Genomic DNA, 18,728 nt, shown 5'->3' with positions numbered 1-18,728 from the left:
ATGGCCCGTGCGCGAACAATCCGAATTAGCGCTTCTGTATCGAACCTCTATCACGAAATTGACCTCACCAGTGCGCTGAACCCCAATTGTAAGCAATTGGCACAACTCAGAATGTCGAACACCGAGCAAAGGCCATTTGTGCCTTCAAAGAAAATCAATACCGAGTACCCTGTAAGTTCTCAGCACACCACTACCAGCGTTTTAGGCAAGAAATCCACCAGCTAACAGCTCCTCAGCTCATCGACAGTGACCCGTACGTTTCTGGACCCCGCCCGCGGTAGTGAGAGGAGGGGCAAAATGCTGATACGTATTTTACAGACATATCAAACGAGTACTTGGCTATGCACGACCATCGGACTATGCGGTCGGAGCAGCAACGGCTACCGCAGGACCAGGTTTGATGTTATTATGGGAACGAATTTCCCCTTCACTGGTTGGAAAGGGAGGATTTGCTCCTATCATGCGGCTGTCGGGGGTTATTGGTGTTGGGGCTGGGTTCTTCATGTTTTATCAACGTTCTATACGTATGTCTTTGGATTAATTTCTCGTCCCCGCCCCATTCCCCACCTTTCCCTAGATGCTTTGCGATATGTGCTAATTCAGCATGTTAGTGCGCTTCTACGGTTTCACGGAAAACAAGCGTGAGCAAGAAATGGACATGAGAGAAATGGTTAGCAAGGTTAAGAAGGGAGAGTCTTTGTACGGTGAAAGCACCACTACACCATACATTCAGGGTGTCGCATCGAGGAACTCGAGATACGCAGGAGTCTGGATGCATGTGATGCCTTGGTTCAACTTGGTAAATCACAACCAGCACGGAGTAGATACATCCAAGTATTACCAACAGGCCGAGAGAGAGTTGGAGGCTGAGAGGTCGGGAAAGAGTTTGACGAACTAGATGAACGAAGAGTGATGAAGGGCTCCTAGGGAAAACCTGTGGGATGGGGAAATCCAAGAGATCGAAGAGGACAATTGTAAATAGGGAGACTGGAATCATGCGCTTGAATTTTTGGCTACAGTATGAGTTATGACGACCTTGTGAGTAGTGTTTATGATGTCCATACATTGGCATCTCTATGAAGCATAAATGAAGTACTCTTTTTGGTATCCTGCCCGGGATATCTGTTGACTGTCTACTCCACCCAAACCATACGCCACCCACCTCTGGTCTTTTGAAAAGCACTCAGTAGCTGGAAAATATATCAATTTTTAACCAGGCTCGTCACCCTTTATTCTTGGATCTATCATTGGCTCCACCTCTAGCTTCAATATTCTTTCTTTTTTATTTCTGGGTTCGGGCGCTGTAGCACATTAGCTTCATCGATATGTAGAAAAAAGTTAACCAGAGTCACCCACCCCTTCCATTCTCCTGCACATAGAATCTCCTTAGGATAACAATTGCTTCTTCTCGCAACCATCCGCCACTAACCTCATAATCACCCTCCTGTTTCTGTGTTCTTTTGCCGCCACCAGTCTCCTCCATAATATCTCCCTCTCTATCCTCGGCAGTTTCATTACTATCGAACTTCCCATTACTAATATGAATATTTAAAACTCCACCATTCCCCCCAAATTTATCATTAACCGCTCCATACCACACTTTTCGTATTCCAAACTGTTGTAGTAATGACGCGCACATTATACACGGTTCTATCGTCACGTACAAATCCAAGTTCTTCATATTCTCCGGCCCATACCCACGTCCCGAAATTTCAGAACCACCTCCTTGCCCATGGTCGGCCTCACTTCCATTTTCTTCTCTCTTCCTTTTCGCTTCCCTAGTTTCATCTGCACTCCCGCAATCCGATCTTAAACTCGAGGACAACAACTCATCAATAGCAATAAATTCTGCATGTCTTGTTCCATTGTAGCTCCTATTAGTAGCATTCATTCCTCTAGCTACTACTTTCTTGAGGACTGGATCGACGAGTACACAGCCCACAGGTGTCTCATTGGTGTTGAGAGCCAGATTTGCCTATAACTGAATCAAAAATTGAGGTTGTAAAAAAGGAGGAACGGAAGAAATACCATGGCAAGAGCTTCACCCATAAAGAATATGTGCGTATTTATTTCATCTTTAGTCATGGATTCTGCATCGGGTGGAAGATTTATTTGCAATGGTGCATCTCTATCTGCCATGATATCCGGGGCTATCCTCGAAGATTCCATCTCCATCATTTCAGAATTGAGCACTAGCCCTCCAGACTTCAAGTGGACAGGGAATATTTCGCTATGTGGAAAATAGACACCGGGACAATCTTAAATTTTAGGTCACATGACATGTTACAAGGAGAAACTCTCCTAAGCTTTTCAACAAGCGTAGTACCATTTCACTCACATATATTTCGACTACAACTACAAAGTTTTACATTAATCCATTCAGTGAATCATAGATGCTTGCATGTCCTAACGGAACCAAAAAGACAAACAAATAACAATGCAGACTTTGATTCATAATCACAAGGTCATCAGCAGAAATGCTGATGCTTGAATTATTTCGTCCAGAAACTCTCCGCCGCTCTTCTATTTTTTAACCTCACTTGACCTACTTACCTTCCCACGGGTTGGTTATCTTCCTGCAAGTTCTGGCTAAAAGGTTCTTAAGGACTTCACTGGACATTAGCTGCCAGTGAGCTCAATGTTTGATCATTACAATACAATCAGCCCACTAATTTTTACTCGAGATATGATAATTATTTGGCCTATTTGCTCACTCTTGAGTTTCCTTCACTCCTGACATTCGATTTTGCGCCAGGCATTGTTTTGAAAGTTTTCTTCCACTTTTGCTCCCTACGTGGCTTGCAAGACTGATTTTGAGTGTCATTTCGGCGCTTTTTGAGTCAAGTGCCGCATTCAGACAGTCCCCTTCCCTCTAGATTCACGTCACCAAGTGTTGCTAGTCACCTTAATACATCTGAAAAAAACGAACACAGATGTTAGATGAGTTTCATCTTAATGATCAACAGCTACGCTTCAGCAGCTCTTTTCGCAAAATTAGAATAACCCGGAAAACATAAAAATTGGCATCGCGCTTCTGAAAGAGGCCAAATCGCCATCCCAAACTTTCACTAGAGGGCGAAGCTGTTTTGTTTAGTGTCATATTTTTCATTACATTTTCTATGCAGCGTATTCATTCTACACATACTGTATTCGTAGTCTGCTTTTATACCACAAGACTAATCATTCATCGTTATTCTGCGTCTATCCAATTTTACTACTATTAGTCTACGAATTCAGTGCTAATACAAACAATCATGAGGTTGTTCCATGCCTAAGTGATATGTTCTTGAATCAACAATTAGTCTCCGCTCAATAATTATTCATACACACGTCTCTGTGAATAACCCAACTTCAAAGCTTGTATCGGAATCATGAATCATTTTCCGCAATATCGAAAACCTCTCAGAAAGTATATAACTGCGACTTCCTGGACCTCTTCCCCTCCCTCTCTTCAGTCAACAACTTCAACCAAATAATCTCAAGGCTAATGTAAACATAAGAGCCTGAACCCCAACTAGAGATCAAAATCTACAATAGTTCACGGCAGAAACCATCTTCGCCAAGTTAACTTCAGCCACGATCAACCCACCCACCACAAGGATGCATTTCCATTCCCTACGCAAGTTCATAAACCAGTACATTTTCATCAGCTGGCTATGCTGCCAAGTGAGTGTCGAATGAGTATTCCCTTGCCGTTCTGCCAACACTAGTACAATGCCTTCGTCAAGTTGCTAGAATTACTAATGATATCATTTTTAGTGCGGAGACCAGTGGCTTCCTGCGAGCCATTGGAGGTGTCTAACATGTGGCCATTTTAAATGTGCTCGATGCATACCGAATATTAGATAATGAAGCCATCGGTGAGGCAGAGAGTCCCCTGGCTGTTGTCTAGGAGGGCGTCGAGATACATATAAATGATTGATATTTGCATGGCTTTTTCAATTGAAACATATTTTGTTGATGGGGTGAAATATTCATGGTACTTTAGTAACAGGTTAGTGTGACTTTGTTTAACAAAGAATATGCTTTTAGATGAGCGATCATCACACATTTTGTTGATCTCACCGGCAGAAATGACACTTACAAAACAGCTGTTGTTTTCATTAAATCATACTCGCTATAGCAAGTTTCTCATTTACCATCATTCATGCGATACCGCTGATGGCTCCAACAATAATCCACGTGACAATTTATAAGTCGTGACTCACAAACCTCGGAAACATCCACCCTCTTTTAATCAAGTCAATTTTTCCCCAAGTTCGGAATAATGTCTCTCGTCAAAAGACCGAAAGAGAAGAAGTCTGGCAAAGGCTGCTGGACGTGTAAGAGTAAACACCCATTTTCAATTGTTTTCCAAATCCACAATTGCCCCGCCATCTAATGTCAACCCCACATTGATGTTTTCAACCTAACAATTCATGAAGGCAGGAAAATTGGATGCGACAAAGGCATACCTCACTGCAATAATTGCACGAGAACCGGTCGGGTCTGTGAAGGTTATGGTGTCAAACTTCATTGGCCAGAATCGGGTGATGGGCGGAGGCCGATTCATTTTTGGGAAAACGAATCTCATCGTCCTGCGCAAAGATCTCCGGCGCCTCCAACACGTGAAAGATATCTGTTTCTCAATTCGACCTTTATTGATTTAGAAGTTGCCTCAGAGTTTAAGCAAAGATGCTATTCCACAAATCAGTATATGTCGAGCCCTCAGAGAAGTTTGAAGTTTGGATATGAAACTACTCTTGAGTCACGGGATGCAACACTGTTGTCTTATTGTAAGATGAGAGTTTGCCCTCTAAAGATAAAGCATATTGACAAGGCTATGCAGACACGGAAGTCCTCTCTCGTATGATAACAACTATTGATGATTGTTTGAACGGTTTCCGAAATTACTTGCTCCCAAACGCACTTGCGGACCGCTACCTTTCCTGTCTGAGCCTAAGATATGCAATCCTTGCTGTGTCCGCATATCATTTATGGGGAACTGAAGCTGCAGTACAATACAAGATTTCTGCAATACGGCTTCTCTCGCAATCTATTCAAACAGGGGGAGGCGGACGTCGAGGGCAATTTGCCACATGTATGATGCTCTGTGTGGGTGATGTAAGTAAGATCTTGCATCTAAGCTGCCATCACTGAAAACTTAAGCTTGCTAATTTATGGACAGGTTTTTGACGGCCTTGATGGAAGCTGGCTTACACATTTAAAAGCTGCAAGAGCCATCGGATTGACAATGACGAAAGATCACTTCTTGAATACTTGGCTCTTGTACCATGATGTTCTAGCAGATTTCAGTCAGGGAACGGGGCAGAGAAAATCTATAAGTAATACATTTCTCGGGGCTCCGAGCGCGAATCCTGAGAACAAAATTGTAGGTTACACGCAGAAAACAAAAACATTTAGCTAACATCAGCAGATCATTGGATCTTTGGGGTGCTCGCTAGAAGTCCTTGAATGCATATCGTGCATCAATGAGCTTTCGAAAATTCCTGAAGAACAAGGAGAATATCGGGACTTTGCGCAAGGGTTGGTGAAACAACTCGAAAGCGCCCAACAAATCTCCGCAATCATGGAAGACGACACTACCGGCAAGATTGATCAAATCAAAATAGAAAATACAGCCGAACTTTACCGGCTGGGGGCGCTCATATATCTCCATTCGGTGCTTTCTATACCTTCCGACTCCGATGTGATACAAGACCTGGTGAGCAAGGCTTTGGCCATTCTTACTAGAAACGGTGTCTGCACAAGTCCTTGGCCATTATTCATCACAGCATGCGAGATACTGTCTGACGAGCAAAGGATCCAAATCCTAGATGCTTTGGAAGATATGCAGAGTGAAAGGAGAATAGGAAATCTAGAAATAGTGAGAGGGATTATAGAAACTGTGTGGAAGCAAATGGATTTGGCGGAAGGTAATGTCGTAAGTAAGAGAATCGATTGGAGAAAATTAATTGATATGCGGAAACGGACACCCTCCTTTATTTGAAATAATAGATACTTATCATGTACCAATTCACTCATACAAAATAAAAATAATTCCATCACATTGCATCGGCGTTTTTTCAGCTCGACAATTATTTCAGGTAGATTTAAGCGGAAGCACATTGACTACGACTAATTCTGCTTCGATTCCTCTTCTCATAGCCTCTTCAAGAATTGCCTCAGTGGCAGTAGCACCCACTCTTTTGACACCTAACGCCCTCACTCTTAATAAATCATCTAAAGTTCTCACTCCTCTAGCAGCCTCAATCTGCAATATTTCCTTCACACTTTTCCGCATTAGATCCAGATGCGATAACGTGGCGCCTTCTTAACCGTACATCGAATTGCTCTGTTTCACAAATTCATAACCCGTGCTAGTCTTCACAAATGTCACCCCGATATCACTACAAATATGGCATAACTTCACAATCTCCAAATCGGTAAGATAATCATTCTCGAAAATAACTTTTAAAATTGACCCTTTGGAAACCACAGCGTGGTTGACCGCTTGTGTTTCTTTCTGCACATAACCCCAGTCCCCGCCTAAAGCATTACTGATATTAATAACCATATCGATTTCTTTTCCACCAGCTTCCACGGCTTTGCTTGCTTCGAAGACCTTCATTTCCTTCGTGTTGTTTCCAGCAGGAAATCCGATCACAGGACATACTTCGACACTAGTATTCTTTAGAGCGGGGACAGCTTGTTCTATGGAGTATGGCTTGACGCATGCAGTTGCGACTTATATTTGGCTGCTATGGAGAGTCCTATTGAAATCTTGGCATCGGTCATGGTTGGGTGCAGGAGAGAGTGGTCGATCATTTTGGCAAGGATGGGCAGAGACACTGTCAGAGTAGGAGATAATGTGTTTGAGGATGCCATGTTAAGAGTGTATGAATTGGATGTTGGATTTTTTGGAGCAATCTCATGTAGGGATAGATACTGCAAGATATCAGGCACTGGTTGTTTGATACAAGTCCAAATGGGTGTAACACGAGATGTGGTTAAAAGGTGGGGTGCTTGGGATTGTTTATTGTTGCCCTCTGCTATGACAACATCAACAAGAACGCACAACAACGTTTCAAGCAAGAACGTCCCCCACGATCCGACAGTTTGAAAGCTTTCAACACGAGATGGCATTTTACATTGCATCAAAGACCACCTAGAACATGTTTCATTCGCACAGTGCTCTAGCACCATTGTCGCAATCAAAACCTGCCTGCCGGCCTCGAATTGGACCATGAATTATGCTCTTCACAAAAGGCAACATAATAGCCGCTCTCCTGCCATTAAAAGGCAAAATCGCTTCCATAATCAACAAAATTCTCTGATTTAACCAATATTCGAGTAAAATTTTTACCGTGTGGGTTGGCAAGGCCATCTATCATCCGGGGAACAAAATAGACGATTCTCAAGAAGCTTGATGAAGAGGTCGCGTAACCCACCGTGTGGACTAGGTAGATACTTTGGACAAGCATTCAAAATAAAGATTTTGTATTTTTATCATAACAGTGCGTCTTATTAGGCAGCAAGACAAGTGTTGTTGTTGGGAAGGTGCGTATCTGCAGGACATATCTGAAAGTTTAATGTGGTCGACTGTCGCACTTTTTCTCGAAACGTATTGAGACTTCCACAGTATGCGGCGTCGCTAAGTATTCTTGGGGTAGTTGCAGTTAAGTCAAATTTTCGGCTGTGAGGTGATTATTGGCATCGAGGCTTCGAAGGTTCCGGCAGTTGTGTGCGAAAAAATGCAGTGAGGTGCTGTTTTTTTCACCTCCGCTTCGACCTCTACTGTTGTTCAAGTCTAAAGGTCTCTCATAACTTGCTGTTATTATCTCAAATCTTTCAAAATTCGCTCTACTATTATTCAATATGAATAAATATGACCTCTAATTATTAATCGAATGGCTTTTAAATGTCGATTTGTTACGTCGCTAATTATTTCATAAGACTGTCGCCAAATTGGCTATGATACATATATCTATCTCCACAGTTGTCCCTACTCCAATACTAGCTTTTCCTTTGCTCTCAATGTAGATCATCCGTTAATTGGTGTCGTCTGAGGTTTGTACAAGGTATGGTCTGTATGCACATTTCTGGCTTAAAAGATGGTGTAAGATGTCGACAAGGCGCTGCTTGGGTGTCTGAAATCTGAACCTCGCTTAAATGCTTTGCTTTTCCCGACGTAGATCAAATTTGCTTCCAGCTCTCTACATCAGCATTTCATTAAAATACTGATACATTTCATCCAAGCTGAACGTTGTATAATTGCCGGATCACTGATGCCATAATCTCCTCTGCGTCCGTTGATATGATTGGGCCCGTTGGCGTTCTTTCGTTGTTTATTTTAATTCCGTCAATCATATCAATATCTTCGACAGTAGTATATTCGTTGTTTCTGATTTCTTCGCAAAGCTCCATCTCGCGGCTTTCCACGTTTCTTCTTGCCTGTGCCTCTAAGTTTCGTAAGAACTCGTTTACCATATCGAACTTCAAATCCATTATATCGGGGTGGATTGTATTCGAAACTTTGCCCTTTTGAAACAGCTGTATAATTCTTATAAAACTCATGTTTGGCGCATGTTCGCTTCGGAAACTCAGTTGTGCTGCCCAATATGATTGAAGGGCATATTTCTCTTCCCATAGGTTTGGATTTGGTGCAGCATCGAACTCCCAGCCGTCGATATACCAGTGACCATCAAGTCCATTTAAGACGATATTTTGCCCACGATGGTAACGTCGGACAATAGCACTAGTGGGACTAAACTGGCAAGTCATGGTTGTCTTAAATTTCGATGTAGGAACTTGAGAAACTTTCTTTAGAATTGCGCGTGAGCTTGAGCTTATCGATCGTACTTTTTAGGAAACGAATTGTCGAGGAGTTCGGTAGATTTAGCTGTAACTTGATGTAAAGATCTTCGGTGTGGGCGAGATGTTCGAATTGGCATTACACGTTGCGGAAGTCATTCGAATTCACTGGGAAAAAAAAAGGTAAAGGACAGATTTTAGAATCCTAGCTCCTAGCTACAGTGCACTATAGCCATGTAGCTTGAGGATAGTCCATGGTTATTTGCATCACCGAGTCAAACTAGACTTAGTGTATCCTAAAATATACGGAATTTGAGAGGATTTATCATTGACATGTCCTTCATGACGTCTTAGCTGATGTAGAAACTTTACTCCAAAAATTCTCGTCTCATTGCGATATCTGGAGGATCCACATATCTTCTAGTTGTTGATCATGTTTAGGGTTGCAAGTGGACCGTCTTTTCAAGTTGCCTATCAATTTGTATCTATCAATTCGAATCTATTCCGTCAACCGATCAATTATCAAAGGTATAATTGATAGAAATGAAGAATTTAATTGCAGATATTGAAGAATCTATCAAAAAAAAAAAAGAAACGGAGATGTTGATATATTGAAAAAATTAAAGAAAGAAAGAAATAATGCTTGAAGAATAAATATCAATATAACTTCACTATTACTATCTTAGGCAATTGCCTCACCCGCAAAATTTATAATAACGGTCCGCTCAAATTGCTACGACGTCAATCTCGTCGATGACGAAAATCACATGCACAAGTCTGCCCAAGATCTACACCTCTAATCAATTTAAGCTTCAACTAGTTTGCTTAAATCGATAGAAGCTACTACTAGGGTCACGCTTTCCTTTCACACAACAAGAAGTGTAATTTTTGATTCTCGGTTCACAGTTTATTAAAGAATTCATTTCTGATTGTTCCATCCTGAACAAAATTGTCATCGGGAGTCTCGTATTACTTTCGTTTTTTCGACGAAAGCTATCCTTCCTTACTTTAAAATACCAAATTCTTCTTCGACTGAACCCACAACATGGTTAAGCGAAGCAATAGTGATCATGCGTTGTCTTCTAAAGATGCTCTTGAGAGGTCCCAGCAGAGGAGATTGCGACGCCTGAAGATCAATATTCTCGCAGCTAGGCAGGAGACAACTCAGATGCGTGCTTTGTCGGCCACCGAAGAAGCAACAGAGGTAAGCCTAATCCGTTCAGCAAATCCTTTGATTTCAATTTCTAATTGAGTGAAACAACCTCAAAATCTACACCACTTTTAATCCACAATCTAGCATATGAATTGAGCTTATCATTGCCCTCCAAAAATCTCCCCTTCATGTATATTCTCATTAGTACAGATCGCAATTTGACTTGAGATATTTCAAGCTGTGGATCTTCGAAAGGGCTTCAATCACTTCGATAAATTCACTCTTTCAAATATACTGAACAGTTAAAATGATTCAATTCAAAGCTCAAGTCATACCAATTTTTAATGGATCTTAGTGTCTAAAAAGAATTCATTCCATGCGCTATTTTTGACAGCAGTTACTAACTTATCGTTCTTACAGTATAAAAAATTGCGCTTCTTTTCATGGATTCATTCAAAATGTATCAACACAAGGCCATGTCTTAACGATTGAACTGCTCCCCGTCGAAATAAAGCTACAGATACTCAACAGCTTGCCAGACATTCGTTGATTTCCTCCTCTCGAACCTTCTACATCTGCTATAATCAATATCGATACAGATGCGAAGTATTTTGCAGAGTACTGGTCAATGAAATGACCCTGCCTATCTTTCTTCAAGCCATCGCCATATCCAGCAAATCTGTACGTGAGATTAAATGGGAGAGCGGCGATTCGCTTGATGGTTTTGAAAACTTAAACGAATTCATGCATGAGTATTCGAAAGAACTAAGAGCCACAACCTTCAATACAAGAATTTATGACCTCAGAACCCTGATTCGTGTCGCTAAATTCCATTTGAGAATAAAGGCGGTTACCCAGGACTACTTTGAGTCATGTTTAAAGTTACATCCGTGGACGCACCAGAAGTACAAAAAGAAGGAATTAGAGAGAATCGAGACCCTTCGAATCCAACGCGCTCTGTATAATTTTGAGCTATATTTTCGTTGTCTCCAATATGCCGAGGGGTATCTAAGAAAACATCGTATCTTAAGCGAGCGGCTTTACTGGCGCACAGAATTCATGCCCGCACGAAGACTCCAAAGTGCGTTTCTTGAACATTTCAGCTTTTGGGAAACCAAAGAGATGGTCTCCATATTAACTTACATGGAAAGAGAGTATAACTACATTCTTCGAGACTGCAGGAGCTTTCTGGCAACAAGTTCTCAAGCTCAACTATATGGATCCCCATCAACATTGGCACACATCCGCCGGGGGGAGCATGTCAGGACCCGCAGGTGGAACATTCTTACAAATCGTTTTAACGTATTTGATCAGATGCTCATCCCTATGGGTATTGGATACTTCTGGAACGTTTGCAGGCAGTATGGACCCACGACATCAATACCTATTCTAGATAGAGTTATACAAAGACTTATGCGGAAACCGCCGGCAATAAATAAGGTAATGGTATTTTATGCCTATATAGAACGCGAGTCCCTTCATATACAATCAGGCCTACCTCCAAAATGCAGCTATCGCGAATTTAAATCGATCGATTACTCCGTCCTGGATTGCTGGGATGTTTCTTTACAAGCACTCAACCTTCCTAGCTCACGTGCGACCTGAACCAAAATAAATGAATTCCTCAGCCGAACCCCGATTCCACAGCGGGATTTCCTTTCATCTTTTGGATATTGCATGTGGACTCAGACGCGGGTAAACCACATAATGGCAGTCATCCGGCCACGTTCAAATGGAGCTGCTAATTAAGAAGCTATGAAACGTGGTCCGAGGGGTCGTTTGAGCCTTCGTACCCTTATACGACACTGAGAGATCCCGGCGTATGGTTTTCAATACTCCGGACGGCAGTCCAACATCAGCGGCTCTTGATATTTGAATCCAATTAGGACATTCAGATCATTTGGCATGTTGAATCTTTTCCGAATATTGGAAGCTCATGACTTTTTGGTTAGTCCGGGGTATAAGCGGTGTAATGGATGGGTGGTACATGATTTAGGTACATGGTTTGGGTATATGGTTGGGTATATGGTTTGGGTACATGATTTGGGTACATGATTTGGCTATAGTTACTTGTGGTAATGGATATATCAGTTTTTATAAAACGATGCTCTATAATTGGACAAGCTGGACTCCTCATGGGCACCACATTCAAAATGTAGTATATCCCAAATTACAACGAACAACAGGGTCAGCAATTCAATTTTTCAAACAATCAGACTTATCAACGTGGCATATTTTTGCTGAACCATCTTTCTCCGCCCTATTTTGCCACTGTTTCTTCTTGCCCTGACTAGAATAACAACCAGCAGATGAAGAAATTGCAAAAAAAGAAATGTTACCTATAATTGTAACTAATTTTTAGGGAATTTTTTCGTCTATGAAAATCCTGAATGGTCGATTTTATCAGGATCTCGGTCGCTTGGCTAGTGATATTGAGCTGATGAAGTTATGCCCCTTCATGTTGTGCTGTATCATATAATCTCTAAAAATTTATTCATATTACTCAGCTTTAATTCATTGAAACCATCACAGCTTTCATAAAGTGGCGGGTAGTGAATAGCGGAGTAGTTGCTGATATCGCGTAATCCAGGGGGCGTGCTGAAGAGGGTCCGAGGGTGCAAGGATGAAAATATATTTCTTGGAATGGATACTCTGCTATGCACTGAAATGGTGAAGGAAAATGTTGGATCGACTAGACTGAGAAGGGCGAAATTTTGCCTTATAAATGGTTTAGGTTGGTGCTTGGCTTGTCTTGAGTAGCAATAGCCCAGGAAATAGGATGGCTCTTTTTTTTTATAGATATGTTATCTTGTTGTGTTCTGGAACTCATGGTAGGTCACTTTGAGATGGTAGATGAACAAGAATCTTTTAGTTATGAACAGCTTTCTGATTTGAGTTGTGAGTGAGGTTAGAAAACTCCACCGTGTTGCCGGAAGGGTTGAGCCATGATTCTAGAGGAATCATCTTTGTACTTGATTGAGAGAGCTGTTAATAGGCTGGAGAAGTTCCTAATGCAGTACCTAAACACATATCCTTCATCCTTCACTTTTAGTGTATTCATAGTTGGAAATCTCACCTTTTCGGCTGTCAGTCGCGGGAATCTAGTACTGAGAACCTTATGCGGCACGAGACCCCGCACAAGTGAATAGGGAGGGATCAGACAAAAAGGAATTTTCTGCCTACTTCGGAGACTTCAACTTCAACAGCACTAGATCTGATTATGCCAAAACACAAATCAACGGACAAGTAAATGGAGCATCGAGCGAAAAGAATCAAAATGGACAACAAAAATACCATCGCTGCTTTGCAGGCTAAAGTTAGAACGCTCGAGCATGAAGCCGCAAGGAGACATAGGGAACTTCTCAAGAAGAACGCTCTTATTGCATATCTCGAAATAAAGCTGGATATTGCACGACGCACAGGACGGGATATTGTTACGAAGCCTAATAGATTTCTACCTAATATTCCTATTTTGGAAATTGATGATTACGGAAAGCCTCTAATTGCATTTGATGACTGGTTGGACAGTATGCAGGCTTTCCTCTTTGGAGATGAAGTTCCCAGAGCTTCCCACACTGCATATATTGAATTCCATTTGGGTAGTCGACTTTTGGAACGTGTTGGGAATAAATACGGAGCAGCAGAGGAGATTCTTGGGAAATTGGGCAAAACTTACAGCAGCCCTAGTCGTAGGAAAGCTGTTATGAACCAATACGAGGGGTTAGTGCAGAAGGACGGCGCGCCAATTCATACCATTCAGCAGAGAATTTCTACGACGGCCCGCCACCGAACTCGACATGTGAAGGATGTGATGGTTCGTGATTTGAAGGAGAAATTGAATCGCGCGATGAAGTTGGCTTTGCGGGCTTCGGAGTGTAAGAATATTGACGTCCTAGCAATGACTTGTACGATGATCTGCGCCAAAGCTAGCGGGATGCACGTGTGAGGAAGCCGAAAAATTCGTTGAAGAAGTCCAAGATAGTGTGGAAGATGATGAAAGTGAAGGATGACTAGATATCTTGAGGCCGAAGCAAGGGAAGTGGCGCTCAATCTATGGCCTAGATAATTGAGTAGGTTACTCTTTTGAACATGGTCGTCGGGGCCTTTGCTGGCGTTTCGGAAGGTTTGACACGTAAAGAAAGAATGAACGAGAGGTACTGCGATCCTCCCATGGTCTTACACATCAAAGCAAGTAGTGAATTAAGAAGTTTACTCGCCTGCTTAGCCTGTGTCTCTTATCTAATTGCTAATTGGTACTATAAAATGCGTGGTGAAACGATGATCGGCATGACATTCAGCAAACTTTTGAGGCTCTTCACACCCGCTTTGTTGACACTCATAGCAGCAATAATAATTTGTAATTCACACAACGTAGATTTTCCCTCACATTCTAGTATATCTCAGAAACCATCCCCTGACTCCCTAGTCAACCACCTTTACCATAGTAAATAAAATCTACTATCGTCTTCCTATTTGACCCTATCATTGTATTGCTAGAATAGACACTTATTTTGGCTTCAGCATTGAAGACAATGAACATCTCTATCTTTGCCGATAGCTTTATACCAATTTCAACTATCAACACCTCGTCAGCATTGTTGTCATACTTAATTTCTATCCAAACAGCTGCTACAAGCCACATCCATGTCGAGAGGAAGCTTGGAAAATAAAGAATGGTTTCCAAGGATGGTAGGGGGAATTCAGCGCTCTAATGGCTGGTTTGATGTTTCGTTTCGAGAGCATCTCCTCCCTGGTTGGCACGTAGCTTTCTTACAGCGGACACGGGACATGAATAACAGCATTATGTAAAGCTCTAAAGCTATCAATAGTAGAGGAAATTAAGACCACTACAGCCACTAGAACACAATTTCAAAAGCACCTTGCATTTGAGCGTGACCTCCAGTGATAACTACATCTGGCTGGCTCAAGATCAACAGTATTTAGTCATGCATTGCTGTCCAGGCCACAGTGTAAGACTATTACAATGACTTGGCTCTATGCATGAGTTGAATGATCTCCCTTGACATAAAATACTCCCATAGTATTATTTCGGTAACTCCAGAGCATTGTGTAACTATGTTTCTAGCCTTCATATAGCTAACATTGGTGAGCACCAGCAACTATACATGATGGACAATATTCCGGAAATCATAATTTACAACCATAAACAGAGAAACAATTGTTAAAAACACACGATCTTCATGATATTCAATATACGAGAATCCCCAGCTTTGGGACAATGTTGTTATCAGATATTCACAACACCAAGAGTGGATGGTTGAATGATGATTCGGCCCGACAGTTCATCCGGATTGAGCCGCTTGTGGTAAACTTAAGACACTAGGTAGGTATGTAAATAAGTCTAGATCCCGTGGATATATTTTGAAACAAATGATGTCTCAAATAATTGATAATTCAATCATCTAATTAACCCTTACCTTATTGTTGTCTTGATGTATTTCTTCCTATCTTCTTTCTCGCCTTAGATAACAGGTCAACAATTCTTTACCTTGTATGATAAGAATGTAGACTTTTTAATCACCCAGTTGCTCATACAATGAAATACTCATCAAGAGTTCATTCATTCAGGGGCAGTATGAATACCTAGTATTGTTGATCGCAACCATAAGAAGCAAAAAAGAGAACCCGGCTGTTGTAAAAATGACACTAGTTCTACTAAATCGCTTAGTCACACCTGTTTTGTTTTGATTTTGGCTCTTTTAGTTCTATATTTTTGCCTGACAACTCAGATTTTCGACCCCTCCATTCTCCCACTTCTACTATTCACTCCATAAGTACCTTCCAACCACAGCACTTTTCAACTAGAGCTGCATCAAAATAACCTGCAGATTTCTTCTACATATTCCCTTTGAGTTATCAAATAAATCTTTCACAATGGCTGAACCAGCACATCAAGAGGTCAACACCAGCAATGAGCCTAAGCTTGTAGAGTCAGAGACCAAGCTTGCCACTGAGCCAGCGGCATTAAAGGAAGAATCTGCCAAGGAAACTCCAGCTGAGGGAACTGTATGTTGATGACTCTTCTTGTTTTCTTTCACAGCGATTTCGTTGATGTGATTACACCTTACTGATTTTGATAAGACCTTGACCGAAAAAGCTACTGAAGTCGCATCTACCGCCGCCGCAACTGTTACCTCTGCCGCTACCGGTATTACTGATAATGTTTTCTCTATGTTCGGTGGTGGAGCTAAGAAGGAGAAGAAAGAGGAAGAGGACCGAGGAGATAACTCAGGATCTGCCAAGGCACAAAAGGCCGCCGCTGCTGAAGAGAACCCAGAGGTATTGTTGGACAACGTTTATATATGCAAGCAGGGCTGATAATTGTTCAGGATGAAGCCCCAGAATCTGAGGACGTTCACTTCGAGCCAGTCATTCGTTTGACCGAGAAAGTCGATGTTAAGACCAACGAAGAACTCGAGGAACAAACCTTTAAGATGCGCGCTAAGCTCTTCAAATTCGTCAAGGATACCCAAGAGTGGAAGGAGCGTGGTACCGGTGATGTTCGATTCTTGAAACACAAAGAGAATGGCAAGACTAGATTGGTCATGCGAAGAGACAAGACTTTGAAGGTCTGCGCCAACCACTATGGTATGTTTACGATGCCGGAAAGCATTACGTGGAACTTTTGCTAATAGTTAAAAGTTGTTCCTGACATGAAGTTGTCCCCCAACGTTGGTAGTGATAGAAGTTGGGTCTGGAATGCCGCAGCAGATGTCAGTGAGGGCGAGCCAGAAGCACAAACTTTGGCCATCCGTTTTGCCAACTCTGAGAGTAAGCTTCCACGTCGCAAATAACATACAGTATGGGATCTGACATTTCTAGACGCAAACCTTTTCAAGGAGGCTTTCATCAAGGCTCAACAAGAGAACGAAGTCTTTTTCAAGGCTTAAACGACAAATTCGTCCTCGTATTTACTTCTACTTCCCATCACGGCCCCCAAATCGACAAACAGCATAATACAGCACAGCACGTATTCCGAAGGAATGAATTTATGATCACAGTTGCATTGAAACGCATTTCCTCCATACCCCTTTAACAATCTACGCGCATGTTGCCGAAACCTCTTTTGTAAGCATCGACGATTCGATACCTGAACATTCTGGCGGTCCAGGTCTTTCTCAAAGATTATATCATGAATATGATAATGATGTAGGAAAGGAAGGCTTGATTAGTACTCAGTTTTGAGACTATGACATGAGATTGTAGTTAGACTAAAAATACTAGTCCCTCGTTCGTCCCCAAGCTCCTGATCTGAAATGTAATTTGCAATGTGAATATCGCGACTTGATAAATACAAATCTCATGATTTTTGGAAGCATGTATAAAAACTTTATATCAGTCCAATTGGCCATTCAAGAGAACGTCCTAAGGTGAAAATAATAAGTTGAGTGAGGTTAGCACTAAACTTCTTCCCGTCAAAACAACGAAAGCTGCAGATTTGTCGACTCCAGCCTCCAATTTACAACAACGATCCAGAATACTTGGATACCTAGCTCTACTTCCCAACTCAGATTTTGATCGATTTAATTACTTCCTCCAAACCCACGTGATTCTGTGTTTCTCAAGAATCCTTGAGTTTGAGCTATTAAGCTAGGATATCCATAACCCCACTCAACTCACGATCAGCCAACTGCAGGCGCGTCGCAATTCAGAGCGACATCATTAGGAATTCGAAAATCAGACAAAGTCTTCAACCCTTACTATACCGTCAAGATGGTCGCAGATGTGAGTAACCTGAAATGCTTAAGCCTTTTTCTCACGAAATACCTCAAGTTGGCAACTATACTAACTGCATTGCAGGTCAAGAGAGTAATTAAGCTCATTACCGAGCAGCGCAACATGTAGGTCGCGATCTAGATTCCCGTCACGAATATTTTACATTGGGGTTGAGGATATATGCTAAGAGTTATTACATAGCGACAAACCTGCTCTTCAAGAAGGGTTTCCGATGAAATCATGGAACATCGAGATATACATGTTGGATGAGGCTGGCAATGAGAAGCCAGCTACCTGCTTCACCAAGGCAGTTTACAATCTACACCCTACTTTCCCTAACCCAACTCAAAGTACGTTCATTCATATTCTAATACCGCGCGCGAAGCTTGAAGAGTCCCCCATCTAACAATTGCCACTAAAATAGCCTTCACTGAGCCTCCCTTCCGCTGCGAGAATGAGGGATGGGGAGAATTCGACATGACGATTGATTTATTCACTACTCCGACAGGCGGCAAGCATAGCATTGCACATGATCTCAATTTTGGCAAGACCCGCTACGAAGCTAAACATCCTATCACATTCAAAAATCCTAGTCGAGAGTTGATTAATGCATTAAGAGAGACGGGACCAGTGCCAGGAGATGAAAATGGAGGCATGAGCAGAAAGAAGGATTCTGATGGTAAAAAGAGGAAGAGGACTGGGCAGGTTGATATGGAAAAATTGGCTGAGGGGCTGGTGAAATTGCAGGAAGATGATCTTTTGCATGTGGTGCAGATGATTCATGATAACAAGAGTGAAGATACGTATACGAAGAATGATATTGACCGTAAGTTGGAGTCTGGAGGTTGGGAAGGTAAGGATAATGCTAATTGGATTATTGCAGAGGGGGAGTTCCATGTCGACTTGTATACGTTACCAGACTCGCTGGTCAAGATGCTTTGGGACTTTGTTAATGCCCCGACAACAAAAGCTTATTAGACCGGAGACGACACTTTGATTGATATGGGGAAGCTAGTGATAGTACGCAAATTCGAAAGAAGGGAAT

The 18,728-nt window shown here is 41.9% G+C and overlaps 12 protein-coding genes across 12 annotated transcripts; 7 read left to right on the top strand and 5 right to left on the bottom strand.

Annotated features, from left to right (window-relative positions):
- Window positions 1-111: 111 nt before the first annotated feature.
- Window positions 112-898, top strand: SS1G_11454 (hypothetical protein; the record flags this gene model as incomplete). Its single annotated transcript, XM_001587412.1, has 4 exons — window positions 112-171; window positions 237-253; window positions 319-524; window positions 612-898. 4 exons carry the CDS (start codon window positions 112-114, stop codon window positions 896-898), a joined length of 570 nt encoding a protein of 189 aa, XP_001587462.1.
- Window positions 899-1,348: 450 nt separating this feature from the next.
- On the bottom strand, window positions 1,349-2,139 carry SS1G_11453 (hypothetical protein; the record flags this gene model as incomplete). Its single annotated transcript, XM_001587411.1, has 2 exons — window positions 1,349-1,975; window positions 2,029-2,139. The coding sequence occupies 2 exons, from the start codon at window positions 2,137-2,139 to the stop codon at window positions 1,349-1,351; spliced, it is 738 nt and encodes a 245-aa protein (XP_001587461.1).
- Window positions 2,140-3,706: 1,567 nt separating this feature from the next.
- Window positions 3,707-3,805, bottom strand: SS1G_11452 (predicted protein; the record flags this gene model as incomplete). The annotated part of the gene is made up of 1 exon (XM_001587410.1): window positions 3,707-3,805. One exon carries the CDS (start codon window positions 3,803-3,805, stop codon window positions 3,707-3,709), a length of 99 nt encoding a protein of 32 aa, XP_001587460.1.
- Window positions 3,806-3,841: 36 nt separating this feature from the next.
- On the bottom strand, window positions 3,842-4,051 carry SS1G_11451 (hypothetical protein; the record flags this gene model as incomplete). Its single annotated transcript, XM_001587409.1, has 1 exon — window positions 3,842-4,051. One exon carries the CDS (start codon window positions 4,049-4,051, stop codon window positions 3,842-3,844), a length of 210 nt encoding a protein of 69 aa, XP_001587459.1.
- A 216-nt stretch (window positions 4,052-4,267) lies between these two features.
- SS1G_11450 (hypothetical protein) lies at window positions 4,268-6,317 on the top strand (the record flags this gene model as incomplete). Its single annotated transcript, XM_001587408.1, has 5 exons — window positions 4,268-4,322; window positions 4,829-5,103; window positions 5,168-5,371; window positions 5,417-5,927; window positions 6,148-6,317. 5 exons carry the CDS (start codon window positions 4,268-4,270, stop codon window positions 6,315-6,317), a joined length of 1,215 nt encoding a protein of 404 aa, XP_001587458.1.
- Window positions 6,318-6,817: 500 nt separating this feature from the next.
- On the top strand, window positions 6,818-7,102 carry SS1G_11449 (hypothetical protein; the record flags this gene model as incomplete). Its single annotated transcript, XM_001587407.1, has 1 exon — window positions 6,818-7,102. The coding sequence occupies one exon, from the start codon at window positions 6,818-6,820 to the stop codon at window positions 7,100-7,102; it is 285 nt and encodes a 94-aa protein (XP_001587457.1).
- Window positions 7,103-8,229: 1,127 nt separating this feature from the next.
- On the bottom strand, window positions 8,230-8,763 carry SS1G_11448 (predicted protein; the record flags this gene model as incomplete). Its single annotated transcript, XM_001587406.1, has 1 exon — window positions 8,230-8,763. The coding sequence occupies one exon, from the start codon at window positions 8,761-8,763 to the stop codon at window positions 8,230-8,232; it is 534 nt and encodes a 177-aa protein (XP_001587456.1).
- Window positions 8,764-9,838: 1,075 nt separating this feature from the next.
- SS1G_11447 (predicted protein) lies at window positions 9,839-10,168 on the top strand (the record flags this gene model as incomplete). Its single annotated transcript, XM_001587405.1, has 2 exons — window positions 9,839-9,997; window positions 10,157-10,168. The coding sequence occupies 2 exons, from the start codon at window positions 9,839-9,841 to the stop codon at window positions 10,166-10,168; spliced, it is 171 nt and encodes a 56-aa protein (XP_001587455.1).
- Window positions 10,169-13,223: 3,055 nt separating this feature from the next.
- On the top strand, window positions 13,224-13,892 carry SS1G_11446 (predicted protein; the record flags this gene model as incomplete). The annotated part of the gene is made up of 1 exon (XM_001587404.1): window positions 13,224-13,892. The coding sequence occupies one exon, from the start codon at window positions 13,224-13,226 to the stop codon at window positions 13,890-13,892; it is 669 nt and encodes a 222-aa protein (XP_001587454.1).
- A 480-nt stretch (window positions 13,893-14,372) lies between these two features.
- SS1G_11445 (predicted protein) lies at window positions 14,373-14,748 on the bottom strand (the record flags this gene model as incomplete). Its single annotated transcript, XM_001587403.1, has 2 exons — window positions 14,373-14,521; window positions 14,721-14,748. The coding sequence occupies 2 exons, from the start codon at window positions 14,746-14,748 to the stop codon at window positions 14,373-14,375; spliced, it is 177 nt and encodes a 58-aa protein (XP_001587453.1).
- A 1,093-nt stretch (window positions 14,749-15,841) lies between these two features.
- On the top strand, window positions 15,842-16,857 carry SS1G_11444 (hypothetical protein; the record flags this gene model as incomplete). Its single annotated transcript, XM_001587402.1, has 5 exons — window positions 15,842-15,973; window positions 16,049-16,246; window positions 16,297-16,555; window positions 16,610-16,738; window positions 16,790-16,857. The coding sequence occupies 5 exons, from the start codon at window positions 15,842-15,844 to the stop codon at window positions 16,855-16,857; spliced, it is 786 nt and encodes a 261-aa protein (XP_001587452.1).
- An 823-nt stretch (window positions 16,858-17,680) lies between these two features.
- On the top strand, window positions 17,681-18,661 carry SS1G_11443 (hypothetical protein; the record flags this gene model as incomplete). Its single annotated transcript, XM_001587401.1, has 5 exons — window positions 17,681-17,692; window positions 17,768-17,808; window positions 17,885-18,033; window positions 18,108-18,509; window positions 18,567-18,661. 5 exons carry the CDS (start codon window positions 17,681-17,683, stop codon window positions 18,659-18,661), a joined length of 699 nt encoding a protein of 232 aa, XP_001587451.1.
- Window positions 18,662-18,728: the final 67 nt, after the last annotated feature.

This window comes from Sclerotinia sclerotiorum, genomic scaffold, assembly GCF_000146945.2.
Source record: "Sclerotinia sclerotiorum 1980 UF-70 scaffold_18 genomic scaffold, whole genome shotgun sequence".
Lineage (NCBI taxonomy): Eukaryota > Fungi > Ascomycota > Leotiomycetes > Helotiales > Sclerotiniaceae > Sclerotinia > Sclerotinia sclerotiorum.
Note: the sequence above shows the minus strand (reverse complement) of the source record. Positions and strands in the feature narration are given on the sequence as shown.